Raw genomic sequence first — 23,685 nt, forward strand, 5'->3', positions numbered from 1 at the left:
TAGCCATCTGTTGCATTTGGTCATAGTACCAAACACAGGCATTTACGAACTATTGTTTGGGAGTTCAGATGTCCACTAACCATAGCCAAGTTCCCAAAACATGCATTGATTTTTCACTTTCTACTTTCTTGAAAAAACTTTTTGATTCTTCTTTAAAAACGTCGTTTAGAACTTAGCTTTCATTTCAATATTAGTGCTATGTGGGCTGTGCAATGATGGTGCTTTGTTAGGGTTAGCAAGAAAAACATTCAATCTTGTATAAATTGCAGTTTTTAAGCATCTTTTCTGTGAAACAAAACTGAGGTCCTTCAAAATATGAAATGAAAAAGCCATGACAGGCTTAAGAACAGCCCTAATGTTATTTTGGGCTTAATGGTACTCACTCACATGGAGTGTGGGACATTCACCTTTGCCTAGTGTAAGCCATGGAGACTGAGCTTGGTTTTCTACACTCCACTTAACCATTGGCTGCTCTTAATGCCTTTTTATCTTTCCAGAAATGCCATCCTAAAACATAGAACTTTTTGTTCCACTAAAACTTAATTACAAAAAGAGCCTGTGCTTTCATATACTCAAAACACTTCACCAAAACCAACCTACTAAACAAAGAAATCTCAGAGAGCTCTACTTAGAGAACTGCCAGACACAAAAAGGATGATTATACCTGAATCACACTTCTAAGCCAAAGTAAGCTGAGCCCTATACAACCACTCTGCAAGATGCCATGGTGAGCCTCACTGAAAACTAGATTGGAAACTCTTCACTGTCTTACAGTTTGCAGTTTGTAGAGTGTGGGTCCATAAGTTTGTGTAGATGTAACTGCAGAGACAGTTCTACTATGAGATAACCTTTCTCCATCCTGCAGAAGGTATGTTTGCAAGCGATCATTTTGATTCTGAATGGCTGTTCACTTCTTTCTAGTCATGAACAATCAGAACAAAAGAATTACTGTGTTCACTGGGGAAAAGATCTTTGCAAAATTAACCTCATCTCCTGTAAACAACAGTCTTCATGTGTCAACAAGAGTAGGCTTTCTTATTTAGCTATTTGGCATTCATTCTCATGCACTAAGAGTTCTTCCTTTGTCCAGGGAGAAAGATTGTCACATAATTTAGGTGACCAAGATACACAATGCAACAAATGGCAAAAATCAAGGAATAGATCAAAACAAAAAGGCTAAAAATTCTTTGGCAAATAATCAGAAATAATGAAAGCTCTGAAAACAGAAGAAGGATGTTGTAGTGTCCTCAATATGTTTAAAATTAGCAATTTCACAAGCTCCCTGTGAGTCTGTTGGGGAGGAAATGCAGTGTATGAGAAATCATAAAATGTTGTAGATATCACGACCTCAGTCACAGCAGTCAGAAATTTCGCACTTTCTTTTGTTGTTTTTGTTATCTGAGCTATCCTAGCTCTTAAATGTGCCATTCCTTCAGGAAAAAAAAAAAAAAAAAAAAAAAAAAAAAAAAAAAACAAACACACACAAAACCAACCAACCAACCAACCAACCAACCAACCAACCAAAAAGAAGTTGACATTTAGGTGCAGAGGTCTATGACTAGGAACAAGCAAAAAATTAGATTAGAATGTAAGAATAACTGTATTGTAGCAGACCAAATGATCTTCTAGTTCAGTACTGTGGCCCTGAACGCTACAAAGAAACAGCACTTGAAGACAGTTCCCAGTATGCAACGGATGGCACCCTGGAGACAAATGGGGTTAAATGAAGGACCCACTGAAGCCTGTGAAAACTTTAATTACAGTAAAGAAAAGGTTTCAGACAGAATGCTGTCATGTTTTGTTCTCCCTGGAAGTTTAAGAAAAGGGAGACTGTAAATTTGAATGCTTTTGTGGTAAACACATACAGAAATAAAAGCCCGAAGTTTGAACTCCACATCATATTCTTTTAATTTTCACCTTTGAGAAAGTTCTTATTCACAGACAGACCAGTGAAATAGAAACTGATAATTCGGAGTTAGAAATAATGGAACTATCTTCATCTCACTACAAAATTTCAGGGCTTACAATACTTTGTCTATGTAAAAATGATTTTGTGATGAAATTAAATTAAGTAGTGTTTGAGAATTAATAGAGGAAAAGGGAAAGACTCAGTCATTAACTTGGGAGACATTTTCTAGTTCTCTTGGTGCATATAAGCTATGACTTTAAAATTACATCCTTAGAAAATATCCATAAATTTATTTACAGAAACTATGTGGATTTCCTAGGCTTCCACTGGCTTTAAAGCTGAAATTGTGATTATTCCAAAAGTTAGGTTAAAAAATAAAATCACTACCTGGACTTGCATTATCTTGAACACATATTATTGGTTCTTCTTTCAAAAAAGTAACTCCACTAACATATTTTGAACTTATTTTATAATTATCTTTTAATCATGAAACACCTGAACAATTGAAAAATCACCAAATTACACATTCTGTGATTATTCTGACCTTTAGTGATAACAGTATTCTATAAGGCTACAAATTGCTCCTGTGTACGCAGATCAGTCATACATGGGTTGGCTGAATCTGGCCTTTCATAAAAACATATGTGAGTGTATACACACAGACACACATCTATATATGGAATATTTATATATATTTAAGGAATGATTTCAATTTGTTCTGGTGATTCAGAGTTTTTGTTATTATTGCTTGAATCTAAATATAATTGTGTGTGGGATGTGAACCTGGTTATTAACTAATTTTTTAAGGTGAATAGCTGTTAGTATTCTCTTCAGCAAGTCCAGACAGATATCTTTTTCCAGAGAGTCAAAACGAGACCAATTTAGGGCTTGTAACCACCAGCTAAAAGTACAGAAATTTGAAGATCTCCAGTAATTTGGTAGGTGCAAGTCATTCACTTTGTAATTCAACACAGCTAAGGCACATCCAGTACTTATATAATACAGATTTCTTACATGCGTTAATAATTTTTTAAAAAGCAGCTACTTCAATAAAGTTTACTTTTAAAAACATACTTAATACTTTACGAAGCCATGTGTCCTATAAACAAAAGCTCTCACAGATCAGGGTAGAACTTTAGAGCCCTCCATTCTTCAGAAAATTCATGCCATTAAAGTAAGATATATAAAAAAGAGAAATCCAAAGACCTACTGAGCAAATACGGCTCATGCTGACTTTGATGCCTCAGAGACATTCCGCACTTTTTTGGTTTTAGAATATGGTAAATATGGTACCACTTCGAGCAAATTCTTGAAGACAGATGTACTTGTAATAGAGAGAAGAAACTGTGCAATCTTTCCACATATATCCCTCCCAGTCTCTGTAAACTGATAGTCAGAAATGGCATTTTCACTGCAGGAAATCAAAGGCTGAGCAAACATAGTTAAATGCAAAAGACTTCAAAGGACTTGAGCTCAGCTCCCAAACCACTCAGAGATGCAAATGTACAGTTAGCTAATCAAGTTTGAAATGTTTCCGCTGTCTATAAACCCTGGATGGTCTTTGGTTAAACTAATGGGAGTTTTGGTCAAAAAGACCTATGGATAATGATGTTCTTTTCTAAGTTCCAATAAACAATGTGTTGTGAGATGAACTTTTCATAATAATAGAAAGAAAGTGCAATAACCAGGTACTGAAGATGGCCTATACAACCAGCTCTGTAAACTGGAAAAGCTAGAGAGACAAACACAAAATGCACACAGAAATCACAAATACAAGAACAAACAACTATAACCAGAGACCATAAAACCAATTTTTTGAATAGACTACCTACTTCAAAGTTTGGAGTGAGTAGTAATTTTAACTGTCCTACTTGAGATGCCCCACAGACACCTGATTTTCAGACACAAAGCTCCATTATTTTCTGACAAGCAGACCACCTTCAGATCATGGAATTTTTATCAAACACAGAAACACTTACTGAAATAACTGGAAATATTTGTGCCATTTCATATTTTGTATTTATCACTGTCATAGATCAGCCAAAAGTCAGAAAAGACTTCTTGAAGGTAATGTTCAGTAACAGTCTGTTTCTTTCAAATAAAACACATTGATGGCCCAAACAGAAATTATAACTAATTCTGCAAAGTGGTGTTTGTGGCTACAGACTGATTCCTAATGACCACTAAATGAATAACAGTAGTAAAGTAGCAGTTAGATCCTTTCCCAAAGAACTTTAGAACAGAATGGTAGCTAAAAATCTCCGTAAATTTAGGATTCTTGTTCTTCTGGTACAGGTATTTACTACTTTTTTTCATCCATTTTCTAAATGTAGCACAAATGGACCTACTACAAAATAAGCTGTCACAGAAAGAAAAGCAGACAGAAAAGACACGTTTTTTAAAAAGCACATAGAGATTTAATTACTCATGTTCCATTAAAATTAATGTAAGAGGTGTCACTACTTCTACAGACAACTGAAAATTTACTATTTTGCAAAGAGGATGTTATGTCACCCAGATGAACATCAGATTTTAAGAATATATCATCACGTTACCTGCGACGGAATAATCAAAGAGCCCGGTACAGGCTGGGATTTGTGTGGCTGAGGGTCCTGGTGGACACCAGGGGTGACCTCCTGCAGCAGCAAAGGCAAACTGGATCCTGGGCTGCATCTGCAGGGGCATCACCAGCGGAGACAAAGGTGTGATCATCCCACTCTACTCAGCACTTGTAAGGCCCCCACAATTAAGAAAGATGCAGACAAACTGGAAAGTGTCCAAAGAAGGTCCATGAAGATGACGAAAGGGCTGGAGAACCTACCCTACAAGGGAAGCTTGAAGGAGTGAGGTCTTTTCTCCCTGGAGAAAAGCAGGCTTGGGAGGACCTCATCACAGTATTCCAGTACTTAAAGGGCAGCTACAAAGAGGACAGAGTCTCTCTCTTCACAAGGAGTCATATGACAAGGGGGAACAAGTACAATTTGCACCAGGAGAGATTTCATCTTGACATAAGAAATATATTTTTTACAGTGAGAACAATCAATCACTGGAACAGCCCCTCTAGGGATGTGATGGAGTCCCCATTGCTGGAGGTTTTGAAGATGTAATTGGACATGGTTCTGGATAACCTCACCCAGGCTTCCTCCCCAGCTCATCTTTCCAGGGTCCTTCCAACATGGTCTGTTCTATGATTCTACGACTTTCGATCAGCTTTGTTTTAATCAGTTTTTGTCATTTTAGATTTTAAGATAATGGTGAAAGCTTTAACTCATATTAGAATATTCAGCTAAATGTCAAGAATTATCTTGCTCAGACTGGGAAAACTATATCACAGTAAGAAATTATCCAGGGCCTTGTGTTTTCTGGTGTGGAGATTTTTCAGGAAGGAAAAATGGGGCCTCAGAAATACATCACTTCCCATCTTCCTCCTCAGGGTTGATTCTTTTCCTCAAAGCAAAGCTTCAAACCCAGACAAAAATCAGGTCTTCCTTCAGGATAACAATTAATTGCCTCCCCAAGTTTTGCCAGGTGGGAGAAATCACAGTACATCCTAATACACTTTTGTTTATGCCACTTTCCCCCTTCTCTTTATTGACCTAATCAAATAGGTTACATCCTAGGAAGAAGCCAAAGAGCCCTTTAATTAACTGAACATCCTTAGATTATTTGTGCCTTCTTCTCCATTCAAAACTAATGTCTTTGCCTTTCCTCTCCTCACTTTTTAAAATATAAAAGCAAAACCAAAACCTGAATATGAGATATACTAAAATATGGAGATTACTTTATTTAAAAAAAAAAAAAAAGATACTCAGTATGAAGTCTCTGAACATGATTATTTACATTGAATGACTTTTTCCCTAGTTTAAGGAAAATATTTGAACAGAAGAAGCTGTCACAAGTTCCCCTGAAGAACTGGCATTTTTTCCAAAATACTCTGTGTCTCATATGAAAGGAAGCTGAAATACCACTAAACATTTAGTTTATGGATTTGTTTATGACAGGAAATACATTCTTCCTTAGGGAACAAAACTATTCTGAAACAGTTGAACAATGCTGCTGAACTTGTCAGCTCCAAGCAGAAGGCCGAGTACAACCTTCCAGCATCCACCCCCCATCTCAGCTTTTCACTCAAATATAGCACAGTGTAATGACCCACTCTTGAGCACAAAATAATGACAACAGTTACGTGATAGAATTTTTAACTGATGCTTAAATCTGCAGACTTTGACTTTCCCTCTCAGAGGTGTATGTCTTGGAGGGTATGAAGGAAGAAAAGTAGAGAATTCCCATTAACAAATACGCTTTCTTGTTAATCTTGCAGAAGAGATGCTGGCAGCTGTTCCTAAAAATCCTGTAATTGTGCATGCCAGAGTATGCAGTCACATCTGCATAAAGGTTAACATATCTACGGGATTACACAGTGGGGCTGAGAAAGACACTGTTCTCCATGAGAAAACCCACAAGCAGCTCTTTTGGGACTTGGTGCAAGGCTCTGCTTCCAGTCCGGGGTCAGAAAAGACAAAGGCTACTGATGAGCTCTTACTTGAAACACGAAAAAAGTTTGTGTTGGGGGGGCTCCTTCCTACAGCAGGCATAATCCTCCCAGCAAAATTATATTAAAGGGGCAAGATAACCAATAGGTCATGGAGAAGAGAGCTATGCTCTTTAAATATGTAACAGAAGGTGTACAGTATAAAAAAGTGCATGCAGGTCTCCTCCATTTTTTTTCTTTATTTCCAGCGCACCATATCCAAAACTATCCATGCAGTAGGAGACAAAGAAGAGAGGAGAAGGAGGAGATGCAAAGAGGCTCTTTCTTGAACCTTTTACTCCAGCCTGCATCAGGGTGAACAAAAAGGGAGATATGCTAGCACTGGCACCTGGTGTGTGAATGCCTGAGTAGCATTAGCCAAGAGTATGTGTTACTTCTGCACACAGGAGGGCTCTTGGAGGTGTAACATCACCTCTTGCTTTCAGGGGAGGGTCAGATCAAAGAAGGAGGCAAATTCACCCAGTTCACTGCTAAAAACTGCAATTTATAGCAAGTTATCACCCTGGATTAAGTAAAACATTTGGATTAGGCAACTTCACTGTTTGGACTGTTGGGAGAGAGAAAAAGAAGGGAAATCAGTGGTGTAATGATGGTTCTGAAACAAAAATATTGCCCGATGTAGAAAAGACAATACATAATTGAGACGACAAAAATAAATAAATATCACTAGCACTGGCCAGAAGAGGCTTAATTCATTTGAAAGCAGTCAGACCAAAAAGCAGGTGCAGAGAGCTGGGTCACTGAGGGTAGAGGCAGCTGCTGCAGCGATGCAGCACAGGGCAGCAGCTGCCTGACAGCATCTCACAGCTGGAGACACAGGCGCTCAGGTAGCAGCCACCCCTCCAGCTGCAGAGGGCACATTCCCCTCCGCCTCCCACACAGGGGCCTCTGCGGTCACCTGGGCCTATTAACGCAGTCAGGTGGCAATTCAAGCCCAGCAGCATTTTCTGCTCATGCTTATGTGGTCAGACTGCATAAATGCCAACAAAGCACTATTTTTATGCAAAATCTGTGCTTCTTTCTCAGTGTACTCCTGCTTATCTTCTGTGAGCCCTTGTAGGTTTGAGTATTATCTCGTATCACTACATCGATTTAGTTTTTATGTAATGTTTTCCATCTATTTTCTATCTCAGGAGATAAGAAAAAAATAGTCTTGTACTTGATAGTGGAAACCTGACTTAATTTTTATATGACAGGAAGACACACTGAGGGAAGAAAAGAACAGATGTTTATGGCTTAGGAGAAATAGAAGTTCAGCACTCAGCCTGGATTCCCTAGCCCAATTCTTTAAATGTTCATGGATAATTTTAAATTATAATGGTTTATATATTTTTATATAAATATATAACATCAGTATACACATCGCAATTCTCACTTTCCCAGGATTTTTGTTTATTGTTCCCTTTATAAAGATGTAATCATGTCAACCTCCTGAAACTCCTGTGTACACCACAGATTTCATTATTTATTCACCTTGTGGGTCGTGTTGCTGTTTTTCTTGTTACTGTTGCTTTCTTTTTGTCTGAATAAAGAGTCAATAGCAATAATAACAACAGAAAATTTCAGCTTCAGCATGGAAGTTCTCCACTGACTAGAACAGTCAAAACCAGCATGTGAAGTTTTGGCAGCTGCAGAAAGTGCCCAAAGCCAAGCTGAGGGACAAAACAGTGCCATAGGGTATCTTCTATCCTAGGTAACCAAGAATGCAGGATTTTTTCTTCCATAGAGGTCGCAACTTCAACGCTGTACTCTGTTTAAAGTTTTAGGTTTGGAGGTTTTTGTTCGTTTCTTCTGGGTGATTGTCTTAGCAAGTAATCTATTTATTATTCTGGAGCAAGTTTTTCCTCTGATCAGAAATCTGCCAAAAACTGGTAAACTTGCCTGATGAAAATGTGGCAAGACATTTCTATGGAAGTTTTTTATTTTGATCATTCAGTGTTCTCAGTCAAAAAGTGTTTTCCATGGAAAATTCCCCACCAGCTCTACTACTAGCCAGACATCTGGAGTATTACTTGGAGGCGTTTGTGTCTGGAAACAACTGCTGAACCGTGAGAATCAGAGCAGTGAGAGATGTCACACCGTGACCTTAAACCTAACCCCCAGATCCAGCTGCACATCCTGTGGCCACAAATCCCATGCGGGAATCTACATCTTGAAACCCTTGCCGGTTTTCCCTGTGCGTGTACTTGTATCACCTGGAGATGAGACCATAGTAAGATTTTGTCTGCCTTAGGGAACAGGACATATGACTGAATTACAGAGGCGTTTCTATACTCAGCTAAATCTAAATACTGTGAGTCACAAAGAGTTGTGAACAAGTAGTAGTCACTGTGATCTAATAAACAATGGAAAAGTCCACGAGGTGCCCTGAATAACTACCCTGGTTTCTACAAGTATGTTTTATTTTTACCATAGAGACAAGTATTGATAGAAAGGTTCTTGTGATTCTTACTTGCAGGACAATAATGTCAGAGAAAGCATGGCATGAGAAGAAAATGGTTGGGTCCAAAGGCAAAACTTTCTCTCAGTGACCCTCACATTATTAATCAGCTCTCTGCTCGTCTTTCAGGTCTCTTCCAGCCATCAGAAAAATAATAGCCTTTTTAATTCATAATCTTTTAATTAACTCAAGTTGGGCTTACACTGTGTTGCCAGCCTTGATATCATGCCTCTGCCCTGCACCTGCATGCACAGCAGGCTGACCCTTCTGTTGTGCAGGATCAAGCCCTCGTAGCTTTCAAAATCTACCTTTATCATCTACTGCAGACTTCACCAAAGTACTTGATTAAAACAAGAAATGCATGTCACGTGAAAGAATAACCAATCCTTTGGGAAACCTCCTTTTTCAGCAGAATAAATATTAGCCTAAGTTTTCAGACCAGCTTCTTCCACAAAGCTGCTGTTGTGCACTCACTAGTTGTATTAAACCCTGCTTACCCTTGTTATTGCAACACATATGCACTAACACTGTCAGTGGGTGTAGCATGTAACTGAATATGACAAAGTCAGAAGTTGCAAATCATGAGTGTGTGTTTGGTTTTTTAAAGCAATTGATAATTATTAAAATCAGACAAAAGGAAGCAGCTGAGTGAAAATTTTCTCATAGGGTCACCTAAGAAAACTTGCAATTTCTTAGATGCCTGGGGAGATGTGCTTCAATACAGATCAACTCCTCTCATTTTTCATTTCCAAAGGCACTGTGCACAACTGCCCTCAAGTCCAGGCAAGTCAAAGCCAGCAGAGCTGACGTTGGCTCACCATCTCCCAAGAATGCTCTCAAGAAAAAGTACCAAGCTTCTCCCTGAGACATGTGGCTATGAACGCTCCCCAAAGGAGCTGTGCTGCCCTAATGTCGGGGAGCCTGTGAACTATGAACTCTTGAATTAGTCCATTGGTCATTTTTAGTAAAAATGTCTTTTAATGTAAATGTTTCTTCTGTGGAACTGTTTCTGATTTTTTCTTTTAATACAAGGGTATTTCAAATTTGGACTTATGCAGCCTGAAATAGGATATTTTATACTTTCCAGAGTCTGATGTAGACATTAGGTAGAAGGCGAGGTTGCTAGGAGACCACAGATGGAAAAAGGAGCGTTGCAGTAACGCAGCAGCTTTTCACACAGGGCTGATGAGAATGCCTGCATCAGCAGTCAGCCGTTCACAATTTAAAACAAACCAGACAACCTTTCACTGCTTGCGTAAAGATGTACATTTGGTGAGGACCACCAAATGGTCATAAAACTAGCATGCCACAATCTGAATGAAAAGCAAGGCAAGAAACACTGAAAAGAATTACACAGACAACACTCACTAAACTGCTCTCCCTCACTGTATACTTGGGAATGACTGCTTCATTTAGAAACTAAAAAAACCCTAAAACATATATGCAAACACTTTCGCTCCATTTGTGTTCTGGGCCCAAGTGCCACATTATGGTAATGCGAAGGGGAATACTTAATGAAGTGGCAGAAGGTGCTACACACACTAAAATGTTTTGCCCACTTCTATGTTACTTAGGAAAGTGTGTCACTCTCACTGTGGACATGAGCCATTCTAATCCACAGAGACCTGTTGCCTCTTCTGTACCCTTACTCATGAGGCATAGTTCAGACATTAAAATTTATTACTTGGCAAGCAGAGATTAGAGGTTTATCAGACTCAGACTTTCATCATTCCAGTCATCATGACCACAGGTATTTAAATAGGCGACACAAACCAAAACTAATGCAGCTGTATGGCTGTAAAGTCACAGAGCTTAGGCACACTACAGAAATATTTCTACTTGTAAAACATTGTCACCTATATACAGGAAGTTGAAGCACAGGAAGTCTGGATAACATCTAAAATTCAAATGGAAAGGCTGTGACTGAGCAAAGATTTGAGCCTGTGTTTCAGTCCAGCTCCTTTTCGTGGGATCATCCATCCTTCTGAGAACTTGTTAACTTGGTCACCCTTGAGGGAAGACTTATCTGACAAATATTCATTTGAATATTTAATTATAAAGTAGACACTGAAAGTATATCAGATGAATACAGACTAAAAGAGCTTTACTGTGGCCATTTAAAGAGGGAGCTACAGTAACAAGTTCAGATGTAGCTGTTCACACTGTCAGTGTTTGAAATTAGATGAGGTTAATCCCGCCCTTCAGAAGGAACGGTCCCTCTGCTGTGCTGTTCTTTCTTCTCTAGCTGATAGATGAAGCCTGGCTCTTGTGTTGATAGTGCTGATACCACACTACATTGTTTAAGGGCAGCTTATAAATCCAATAATAAAACGGGTTTGGCAATGCACATCTGAAAGTTAGAAGCTGCAAATGCATCAAACACTGTCTTGATAATAAAGCAGCAACTGAGCTGAGGACCAGACTACGTGTCTTGCAAATACAATGTCTCATCTACCTCACCTGGGAAAAAATTTATCAAATTGAAGCCAATATCAGCTAGAAATTTTCCACACTATTCTATTTAGATTATTTCACAAACTAGTAATTAGCAGGTGAGCAAAAAAAAAGGTGAGGATATGTATTTGCTTCAGCTTGTGATTACAGTATTTACAGGCTTAATTCTCATGTTACTATAGCATAATCATTTGAAAGATACATGACATTTTTCTGCTGTAGAGAAATATTTTAAAACATATTTTGAATTAGTGTGGTAGAGCCTAACCTTTATGTTTTAGACAGGAACACCTGTACACAACAAAGCTACATAATTGAGTTAATTTCAGCAGCTTCATATAAATTGTTTACTTTTCCTCTGTGTGTTCCCAGTTCTGTATCTCATCGCAACCCTATTAGGATCACCTTCATACACTGCAAAAATAAGCAGATAATCTTAGAGAATAACCTCTTGGGAAAGCTCATTAGTGAAAACTAGGTATGTTCTGCCAGAGCAGCCCTTTTAACAATAAACTGCAAAGGAAGCCTTTCTGTTTCTTTGGGACACATACTGCACATTAATTAATTAGGCAAGATTTGAAGCATGATAAAAAGTGATGCCACCAATAATATCCTATGGGTTTTAACACATCAAATGAGATCTGCATTGCAACCTTTATCTCTAAAGGTCAATGCTCTGGGGAATTCTTCTTACAGCATTATCTCTAGCTATTAAAATTAATGTACTTCCACTTCATCTAAAAAATGTAGTAAAATATGAGGCATATCCTAAATTCAAGTAACATTCACTTAAACGTAGAAGGCAATTTTAAATCAATATTTCCAAACTACAGTCATAGGGCACTACGTATAATTAGTTGTACAGAATCTAACTCGAACTAGCGCTTCCGGATTAAAAAGTGGTTCGCTAAAAGGATATAAATGTATATCCAATTCTACATGCAGTGTCTGAGCCAAAAGTCCTTCTTTTGTACTAAGGCCTTAGCTCATGCTAAAGTAACAGGATTTTGCCTCAAATAGAATTGAGTTTAAAAAAAATAATAGTAATACAGGGACGCAAAGCCTCACCCATCACTCACACGAGAATGATCAGCCCATTTTCGGTTACAAATACTTCTTTTGAAAAGTGCAGACTGTGTTACGACACTGATGATAGGATTTGTGGAGGCTGCTGTAATATAGCTCACTATCTGCAAAACAACGTTTTTTCATTACCCTGCAAATCAGAGGCTCTTCATGCAGGCATAAAGACTGATCGGGGTCCCCATCCTGCTGATGCGTTTCTGCTGCCTTGGGCTCTGCTGGAAGCATTAAATGCCTGAGTAGGTGTCAGGGGTTCACCACGGTGCTCTCATCAGCACGCCAGGAGCTCTGACTCTGGGGGCGAGAGCATCATCTGGCTACAAACCGGATCTGCTTCATATGCCCTGTCACCATCCCAAAGTCCATCACCGGTTACTGGCCACAGGAACATTGCTCTAAGCACTAGAGTTTTCATAGAGTGTACATGGTTGTACGAACAAGGTATTTTTGTGGTCTCTGCAATGAATACTTTCAAATGACAGCTGGGTACCCAGATAACAAACTTCATTTGATTGTCTGCTAATGTACTTTATAGGTGAAAATCTTATCCCAAATTCCCATTTATGTGATATGGTATTTTTTCATTAATTCATTTACTTTTTATTCCTAACTACCTGGAACTCTGTCATTTAATAAAATATCTTCTGCTATCACAGGGATGAACAATTCAAGCACCACAAAAAGTAAATATTTGCATTCTGATAAATTCAGTCCTGAGATGAGAACAAAGCATATCCATCCAAATAATTCAGAAAATACATACATTCCATAAACCATCGTAATAAAGTTTGACATACCTAATTGGGTAATCATCAAATAAAAAGCACTACATTCCCTAATGGCAGTTAGGTTTCCCTTGAGCTGAAATCTCTGCAACCAGGACAACCCAAAGAAATTCATAATGATTGTGTCTAAAAAACTGTTTCTCCCTGAGCAATTAGCCTCTTAAATGTGCATTGCACCAGTCAAACCCCACAAACCGGGGAAATAGCTTCTGAATTCATGGTTTGCAGTGCTGACCTCAGAGAGATGTGGGTTTTTTGATACAAGAAAACAAAAGCTGCACCAGCATTCTATATTCACCACACTTGGCAAGGACTCAGGAAATGTGATTTGTACATGTTAACATGAATCACAGATAAGAACTAAGGGAAAACATAGTCAAAATACTGCACTCATTTTGCCATCCGTATCAACAGGACCAGCTAAAAGTAACCACATTATAGTGAAATTTAATTTGATGTCTAGAAGCCAGGCCATTTATAAAGGTCTTATAGCCTACATTGTGCAGTTTGTATTTAATGTGAATGAATATTTAATATTTTAAAGGCAAGGCTTAATTGTAAAATGTGTCATGCAGTAATTCTCCTATTAATGTTCTGAGCTGAGTCCAGGGTAACTGTTATACACACAGTTCTTTAAGCTTCAGGTAAATTATAGAACCAAGCCCAGCTCTTGACTTCTCACAGAGCAACCTAAAAGTTAAATTGTAGATCTAAGAGCATTGTCCAAACACTTGAACACTGACAGGCTTGGGGCCATGACCGCTTTTTCCTAATATCCAATCTGAACTTCCCTGATGCAGCTTTAAGACATTATTATTATGCACATCACAGAATCACAGAATCTGGGGCATGATGGGCTTCACATTTTTTAAAGTGAAAAAAACTTCACTTTTTTAAAGTGAAAAATTGGGAGCTAACAAAAATAAGGATCACTCTAGCCAATTCAACATTGGCTGGAAGGTAAAATCATTCCGACTTAATTTAGAAATAAGCATATGTTTTTAACTGTGACGATCATTGACATAACCACTAAGAAAAACTGTGAGGCCTTTGTCATTTGTAGGAGGACTCATCTGACAGAGTGTAGAAGCTTACAGTGCAGACATCCACATTTAGGCTAAGTCCATAGACTTCCCTTAGAGTCAACTGAGAAAACACACATTTTTAGGGTGTGATTCATCTCATCCTAGAGTAGACACCTAAACTAGGACAAATTAAAGTACACTTCTCCAAAAGTCCTTATTTCAATAGTTTTACAGGGTAGATATCCACGCAAGACTAATACTAACCTTAATATATTTTAAATCAAATCAAGATGCTTCTATGTAAAATAAGGTTTTTAAAACACAATTTACCAGTTTAGGTTCAAAGGAAACAGCAACATTCTACAATATCACCATCCCTCCTGCCCTGAAATCTGTTACACCAAAACCTGAAAACAGGATGACAACTAACACCTATTGAGGAGTTCCTCAGTACCCCTACTTTCAGTTTACGTACGATGAACTGACCTTTTTCTTCTGAATTCTAAAGGCAATTTATTAGCATTTTTTGAAAACATTTGGTTATTCCTAGCTTTTTATACTATACAAGCATTTTTCCTCTGCAGTGTCTTTATAGTCTTTCTTTTATAGGTTTTCTTATGCAGCCACTGAAATAATGAGGAATTTTCTGGAAAATAATGAGTGGTAATGAAAACAGTCACAAACTGTGACTCTCAGAGTAAAACATACATGTTCAAAATTTCCCTACAATTGCAGCAATCACTCAAAGTGAAAAGATGGAGAGGATCCGGAAGAAAGCTCTCCCAGCATGCGACAGTGTAGCTAGAATGTATTAATCAGCTATAGTCATTGAAAACAATGGAAACAATCATCAAACAATCTAGAAAATCTATTTTAATAGGATTAATTCAATACCTTTTAGAAATAGCCTTATATCAAAACTTAAAATGCTATGTCTTCTGGTATCTTAAGACAACATCTGCCTTTTAATACTTATTCCTTGTTTGATAAATGTCCACATGAAGTTTTAAAAAAAAATTTCTTCAAGATCCATAGTCCAAGACATTGCTTCAGAAAGTTATTATTTGAATATGCAGACTTTTAAAATATCTCTCTTTTTAAAAATCTCTCTTGATTTACCATACACAAAGAGTTCAAGAAATATAGTTCAAGATCTGACCTAATAGATAGAGAAGAGTTGGAACTCAGGAACGATACAGTTTTATTGCTCAAGGAGCATCACAGCAACATCCCTGAATACATATTTTAAAAATTTAACTCCTTTCTGCCAAGTTTTAGACCTTCTAAACAGTCTTTCAATTAAAAAAAAGAAAAAAAAAAGCAGAATTTAGGATGCCACCCACATTTTTAGCAGACATGAGAAACTGCAGTTTACAAAGTGCATTTCAACTATAATGTAAATCATCCCATGGGAAGTCTGTCCAGTCTTCTCATCCAGCTACACATGGCTTTTGTTATATACTTTAGACAGTGTTGAGTAATTGTTCTACATAATACTCCCATTTGCTTTGAAAACAAAAGGTTTGGATTATGGCAAGAACAATTTAACAAGAACCAGGAGTGAGTACACATAATGAAAACAACGCGTAATCTGACCCTTGAAAAAGAATGGCACACATCTATCTCCATGGTTTTTCTTCCCTGCTGAATCTCCATCTCCTACCTAAATGTTATCAATTCCAAATGCTACAAGGTTGGTATAAGATCAAGAGAAACCGAGCAGCAGTGGAACTTTAAAACGGTACAAAAGGACACGTGGTTTTCCGCCTCCTGCTACCTCTTGTGCCAATCTGGGAGAAGGAACTGGAGTAGCGTGAGAAGGAAGCACATAAACACTCAGTAAAAACAGGCAGTCTACACATTCTTCTTCTATACAGGTCACCAAGTATTCAGAAAAGCAGCATGTGGCCTCTTAGAGCCACAGACCTTTCTGAGTGCCTCTGCACTAGTGCTGAAGATTAGATCAGGAGCCTGTTTCCGAAGTGAATTTCCCTATTGCCACCACATACTGTGCTTTGTCTTGTAGCATGGGCAAACCTGGATCATATGAATTGTCTTCTCACGCTAAACTGAGTTGGAAAAAAGGCTCCAGGAGTGCATTTAGTGCCCTCCAGTCACAAATAGGCATTCAATGCATCTGACAAGGTGACAGCTGGTCTGTGTGGTCTACTGTGCTTACTAAAGTAAGGCATAGTTTACATGACTGTTGATGGGCACCAGTGAAATAGATGTCCGTAAAAAAGACTGATATATTGATGCAATTTTAAATTCTCCTAGCATTAAACAGATTTCTACTGACAGAACACAATGGAATTAACCAGGTCTATGTACTACTGACTAGCTGACAATAAAGAGCAAATGGGTTACCTTAATAGGGCTGCCATCTGGAGTTAGAACCTCTTCTGAAAGTTCCATCATCTTCAGTGCCATCAGGGCAATGGCTTTAGCGTGACTAAGGCTTTTCTTATGGAGTCCTGCTGCAACACAGTACGCATCACCTATTGTTTCCACCTGCAGCAATCAGATAAATCAAATGTTAAAGTATGATGATGATAAGAGAACCCTACCATTAGTTATCTGCAATCAAATAGCATTGCTTAAAGCATGTGAGCAAAACATCCATAAAATAAGCAATTAGACAACGGAGCATAATTACCTGAGTTTGCAAACAGGTGCAGTCAAAACCTGACATGTGATTGCATAGTGGTTCATCACCATTACAACCAAAGAAGATCATTATATCTAGAACAGTTTACGCCATCAGATGAGGGATTGCAACATTTTCCCATAGCAGTAATACAGAAAACTCTATTTTCCTATATGAGAAATTGCTTACAGCTTGCTTTGACGCTATCCTGACTAAGTTTGCTGTTGGGTAAGAATAAGTGCTACGTGATTATAAATCATAATTATTATTTGCTCTGCTAGAAAGGTATATCAGGAAGAGCATTAGAAAATGCAAAACATCACCATAAAACACAGTGACGAATCTATAATTTCTCATTATCAGGTAGCTCTTCCTGGTATAGCGATAATTTACAAATAGATGCCATTGCTACAGACTCTTCACTGCACCTGTCTCTGTTACTTTCAAATAAGAATTGTTGCCTTTCTGTACTATGCAGGCTACCTGACTGTGAATCCACTACCTTCAGGCACCAAGTTCAGCAGACTGATCCCTCTGGTCTTTTCAGACAGGCCTTGTCTCTCTCTTATCCTTGATTTTCTTTAAAGAAAGTTGTCCCTCAGGAGGAAGCAGGAACGAAAGAAATTACAGAAGCCCTCTGGCTCTGGATAAAGGCAGCCTGAGAAACACTGAAGCCCTCAAGTTCTCAGCTTTATTGACAGCATTGTGTTTTGCAGTCTGCTTGCCCACACACTTACAACATGCTCTGCACACAGTCCATTAACACATGCACAAGCAGACTCAGCCCTCAAGGATTAGTTTGGTTTTTGCTACCTAACTAATCTGGCTTTCACCCTGCTCACAATACTACTGGAATGCCAGAAAAGGCTTCAGCAAAGACTAGAGTAAGAAGAAAGCATGCGCTGAGCAAAGAGTTATTCAGGGAATAAACATACTTGATTCTTATCTCTGCAGGAATTCTACTAATATTAGTAGACCTGGACCTTCTCAGATTAATTTCCAGTCCTGATAAACAGAACTGGAAATACCACCTCAAAAAGTAAAAATTACATGTAAATGTACCCAGAGCATGAATCTAGAACAGCACTATGAGCAAATACTTCCCACCATTAAACTTACAGGTGCTGCCATAAGCCCATTACTAAGTTTGGCATCTTAGCCTTTCCTGCTGAGATTGGAGGAGGACATATCTAAGAAGCTAAGGCTTTCTCAACAGCTGGTAGAGCTCCCTCATCACCTTTAGAAGCTCCTAATAGTACTTGTATGTAGAAAAATCATGCAGGAGCAATCAATATTGTCTGCGTGCTTTACCCAAGCCATATCTCAGGATCTCTGTCCACAAGAAGCAGAGACTGCCAACTCCCTGCAGCTTAGGAAGTCATTCTTCCAAAGACAAATGGATGGGCAAGTATATCCCAATGGTTGGTGAAAAATATAGGAACTGGGGAAGAAAATACAGGAGCAAAGTGAGAAAAAGTATCAGAAGTTTAAAAGGCACTCTGGATGGCTAAGGAATAGATGGTAAAAAAATCTCTACATCAGAAGGAAGAAATAGCAGAAATCCAAATAACTGCACATTGTCATTCTTCAAAATAGTAGGTGAATATAACCAGTTTGAATAAAGGGGTTACTACAAAAAGACTTGGGTCTATGATGTCAAATACAAAAATGAAATACAAATTCTGGTCTTTGTTGAATGATTTAATTTCAGAATGACTTTTCCATTAAAGTTAGTTGCATTACACCACTGTAAGTAAGTACAGATCTGGGGCCATATACTGCTCCTGCCATGTTCAGGCAAACCTATTTATTTTGTTAGCTTCTTTGGAAATTTCCATAGCTGTACAAACCAAGATAACAGTTAAATTGCGCTGACTGAACAAGTAGCATAATCAGAGTTGCATTGTACATATCTGTGTACTACCACAAAAATGGGACTGAAGCTGCCTCATATTAATCTTGCTCTGAAAATAAAAATGATAATAATTTCATTGTAGGATACTCTTTAAAGTGTTTGTCCCTATCAAGTTCCTCTGACAGTAATACTGGAGAACAAGACGAATGATTAAGATTTTTGAGACTGCCCTGGTGGCTGAAACTGGATGTGATGAGTACTGATATGGTTCTCTAATGATTTACCATTCTGTGACCCTGTTTTCAGTCACTACTAAGATTTTCACCAAATAAGCATTTTAGCTGAAATTTCCATGGAGAGTATCTCCACCAAACTTTAACTTTGGTTCAGTCTTCCTTCAAAATCAGATTTGACCAATTTTCTGATTATATGTGGGGTTTTTTCCCCCAACTCCTTTTTTTAAAAAAGCTCCAAAAGTTCTTATAATTCTCATTGTTCATGGGACTTTGAATTGGTCCTCTCATATGGAGTCATACAATCATGGAATGGTTTTGGTTGGAAGGGACCTTAGAGATCACCTAATCCCAACTCCTCTGCCACAGGCAGAGACACCTACCATTAGACCAGGTTGCTCAAAGTCCCCTTCAACCTGGCCTTGAACACTTCCAGAGATGGGGCATCCACAGCTTCTCTGGGCAGCATGTTCTCACCTTCATTGTAAAAAAAATTCTTCTTTATATCCAGTCTAAATCTACTGTTCTTCAGTTTATAACCATTGCCCCTTGACCCGTAACTACATGTTTTGGTAAAATGTCTCTCTCAGTCTACCTTATATGTCCCCTTTATATACTGAAAGGCCACAATAAGACCTCCTCAGAGCCTTCTCCAGGTTTAACAGTCCCAGCTCTCAGCTTGGCATCATAGGAGAGGTGCTCCGGCCCTCTGATCATTTTTGTGGCCTCCTCTGGCCCCTCTCCAACAGGTCCATGTCTTTCTTGTACTGGGGACCCCAGAGCCGGACACAGGACTCCAGGTGGGGTCTCATCAGAGTGGAGTGGAAGGGCAGAATCATCTCCCTTGACCAGCTGGTCACACTTTTTTAGATGCAGCCCAGAATATGGATCGCTTGCTGCACTATAGGTGCACATTGCCAGCTGATGTTGGATTTTTCATCTGGCAGTATCCATAAGTCCTTCTCTGTAGGGCTGTTCTCAATCCATTCATCCCCCAGCCTGTATAAATATTGGGAATTACCCTGACACAGGTGCAGGACCTTGCACTTGGCCTTGTTGAACTTCACGAGGTAATATGAGGACATTAAAATAGAAACTGCAATGACAGGGAAACATCACACTTCAAAATTCCAGGCTGGGCCCATCAATGAGTCAGATGTGCACAAGGAAGAATGGGATTTCTCTTGGCTTGACTGAGGAGCGGGAATTGGATCAGACAAACAAAGCACTGCTTATAGCTCACTCCAGTCTATTGCTGGGCAAATCCTGAAATCACTGTGCACACCACAGAGCAACTCACTCCATAAATATTCAAGTAAATGTCAACAGAATGAAGAGAAAAGGAAGGTACTACTCAAGGTGGCTAAATATAGCAGCACTCAGATCTGTTTGATGCTCTTCAAGATGATGATATACAGTAATGAAACTCCAGAGGAAATCTCTACCATGTGATAATCAGAGTTTTTGACTTTGTAATGTCGCTATTAGAGTGTATTATTAGTAGTAGATTTCATTTCATTCCTTCATAGATACATATGCAGGAAAAGGTATTTTACTATCACTGTAAGATTGGAGTACCTTATCCTGCTTCTTTCAGAAAACAAGATGTATTATGCTTTGGATATTTCAGCCATTTCTGCATATAATTGACAGTTCTACCTTTATTAAGTACATTTTTGTTCTAGTTGAATAATCCCTTCTTACTGCTTTTAATATTAGTAGCCACTCACTAATAGCCTGACCTACCCTTACCTAATTTTCATTCCTTTTGACTGATTAATATTCACTGTGAAAAGCTTCCCTAGAGCCTTCATTAATTGGGAATTAATATATAGCAGTATAGAAGAGAAGTGAGCTTGAACTTAGATTTCAAAATTAGACCAATCTATAAAAAATGTAGGATGTAATTTTTATTCTTAATTAAAAAAGAAGCCAGGAATCATTGCAGCTACTTACAAAGCCATAAAAAGGCCTTTTCTAAAGCCTTCTATAACTGCATCAAGTCATTGGAAATGTCCAAAAGATTTTCAGTCAGGGACTCAACAAATCAAAGATTAAGATTTATAATTAACTGAAGTAGTTGTATGCACTCTGTAATTCAGGAAAAGCTTCTTGTTAGATATCCTGAAACTGCAGAACATTGCAGAATGTCAATGCACAAGACTTGCAGCAGGAAGCAAACAAATCTCTTTTACTTTTGGGAAGTTATTTTCTATGTACTCAGCTTCCATTAGTCCTCGGTAGATACTGTATGTCTGGTTTAGGCATGAACACTACTTTTTATAGAAGTTGAGCTCTATAGTAGTTGTCTTATAGTCACTTATTCTTAATTCATACCATTTTTAGGCAGAATATGGCTTGTACATGAATCTGTTAGCCCAGCAGACAGAATGTAATTTCTCAGATTCTCATGTGTCCAGAGAACAGAAGTTAATAAATTGTTCTCCTGGCAGCTCCAACAGGTCTCTTCTAACTACCAGTAGCTAAATCTTATATTGTGTTATGTTACTTAAGTGAGAAACTGGAAGTTGTAGCTGAATGATGTTCCCTGGGTATAAATTCAGGACGTTGATTCAGTGACAGTTCAGAAGGGAAAATGTGGTGCATTGAAGTAACATCCTTGCTTCTGTACTCTTCCTCTTGAACGCATTAATATGCACCAGGCATTACATGTATGAGCTCCCAGAAGTAATGAAGGAACTGAAGTGTCACACTTCATTTCACAAGGTTACACACACTGGAGGAAATACCATTTTGTAAGTGAAACCTGCAATGGAAAATTTTACTTTTTCATCTAAAATATTCAGAAATCCCGACAGTCTGAGGAATTTTACTAGCACCTTTTTCAAAGCACAGCTTGGAAATAGAAAATTTAATAACAGGGGTCACTCCTGTGGCAATTCTAATCTGAAATTCCTACAGCAATCAGAAATATTAAGTCCACTGAATGAAGTAGTTAGAGGGAAAGCCGGCTCTAGTTTTAGTCCTGTCTTTCTCAGCAGGTTTCCTATAGAAGCCTAACAGATACTTTGTATTATAACTGTTACAGTGGAGTACTCTTTTTTTTTTTTTTTTCACATAAGAGCCTTAAATAAGTCTGTGTGCCTTTTTTGCTAGGTTAAATTATACTCATAACAAGAAGGCTTGTTTCCTTATGATCAAAACTAAATACGTACCAAAAATTTGGGTCAGTAAATTCAAAAATTGCTGTCTTCTTTCAAGAAAAAAGTCTACACTTCACAGCATGTCCCTTGTAGATCCTTCACCTTCCTCTGAAGGGTACTTGTGGACCATTGTTCCCAACTCCAAAATACTCACAGGGCTGCATAGCTATTTATTACCTCACTCCTAAGAGTTATAATATTTAGTATTCATTCACCCTAAAATAATCTATGCCACTGTCTCTATGGGCTCCTTAATGCTCTTTTGCAAAATAAATTGGAAACAAAAAGTTGGATCACCTTCACTATAAACACAGTCAAAGTATTATCTCTAACTCAAAGTGTCATCCATAAATAAAAGTCCTTAATGCAGGTTTCACAAGTGATTTTAGTTTGAGTTGGCTGTCCTGCTGAGTTAAAAGTAACTGCTAATGGAGCCCTTCTCAAGCCAAATCCATTCAAGGGACATTCATCCTTCAACACCTTCCTGATATATATCTATATGCAGGAAGAAAAGACTTTTTTTTCTTTCCCCTCACAAGGTACTGGAAAAAAATCAGAGTGCCATTCAGGATGAAGAACTACAGGACACTCCTGAATACCTCAATGTCATACACAGGTGATCAAGTAAATACAAGATTAGTTTGGAAAGTAAATACAGAAGTATTGCATAACCATCCTTTACTCAAGGATGCTCTTCCTTGAGAAAATAAAATATTTCAATGGTACACGTATGAGGAAGAATATATTATGCTCTTCAAAATTTTTTTGTTTATTCTAGTAGCATATATACAGGTTTTTTCAAAAAGATGGACCCAATTAGAAATTACTATTACTTTGAAATTGGGTCCATCTTTTTGAAACACCCTGAAGACCAGGGGTGTCAAACTCATTTTCACTGGGGGTCACGTCAGCCTCGTGGATGCCTTCAAATGACCGAATGTAATTTTAGGACTGCATAAATGTAACTACTACTACATTTAACTGTATCAAACACACAGACTTTAGACAGAGTAACTAAATATAGTCTTCAGACTTTTTCATGTCTTGTTTTCTTACCCTCTTTTTAAAGAGTAACAGATATTTCTCCTAATTCAGTTGAGTTTCAACACGCATCAAATCTGGCTTGTGGTCTCACATATTCCTGTTATTTTAATCACCAGAAATATTTATTTCTGCTTAAGTAAGTATGTGTTCATAACAATTGTAACTTTAAGTTGGCAGAAAAACTTGGAATATTAAACAGTTTCTCTATGCTCCACACCCTGTTTACAGCCACAGTATATAAAGTGTATGTGCTATATTTAGCTGAAGAGAGGCTTGTTACTAAACTGTTTCTTATCACTTATGAGTAATCTGCCAATAGCCTGAAACTCTACGGCTGCTGAGAGATAGTCTATAAAATTTCATTTTATATTGAAATTATAACAAATGGGAGTTTCAATGATATGTTTGCTCTTACAGAGTTTGAGAGTGAAAAAAACACAAGTAAGCAGCAGGGAAGGGGGTAATGGCTTAGTTAATCACAGTTTAATCCTCTT

The 23,685-nt window shown here is 38.1% G+C and overlaps 1 protein-coding gene across 1 annotated transcript in view; it reads right to left on the minus strand.

Moving 5' to 3' along the window:
* The window catches only part of GUCY1A2 (guanylate cyclase 1 soluble subunit alpha 2), a 170,423-nt gene that overhangs the window by 47,009 nt on the left and 99,729 nt on the right, over positions 1-23,685 (minus strand). The window contains exon 6 of the mRNA XM_065831745.2: positions 16,616-16,759. Coding sequence (XP_065687817.2) covers positions 16,616-16,759 — 144 coding nt within the window. The remainder of the gene's footprint in view (positions 1-16,615; positions 16,760-23,685) is intronic.

The sequence above is a fragment of the Patagioenas fasciata genome, chromosome 1 (assembly GCF_037038585.1).
Source record: "Patagioenas fasciata isolate bPatFas1 chromosome 1, bPatFas1.hap1, whole genome shotgun sequence".
Lineage (NCBI taxonomy): Eukaryota > Metazoa > Chordata > Aves > Columbiformes > Columbidae > Patagioenas > Patagioenas fasciata.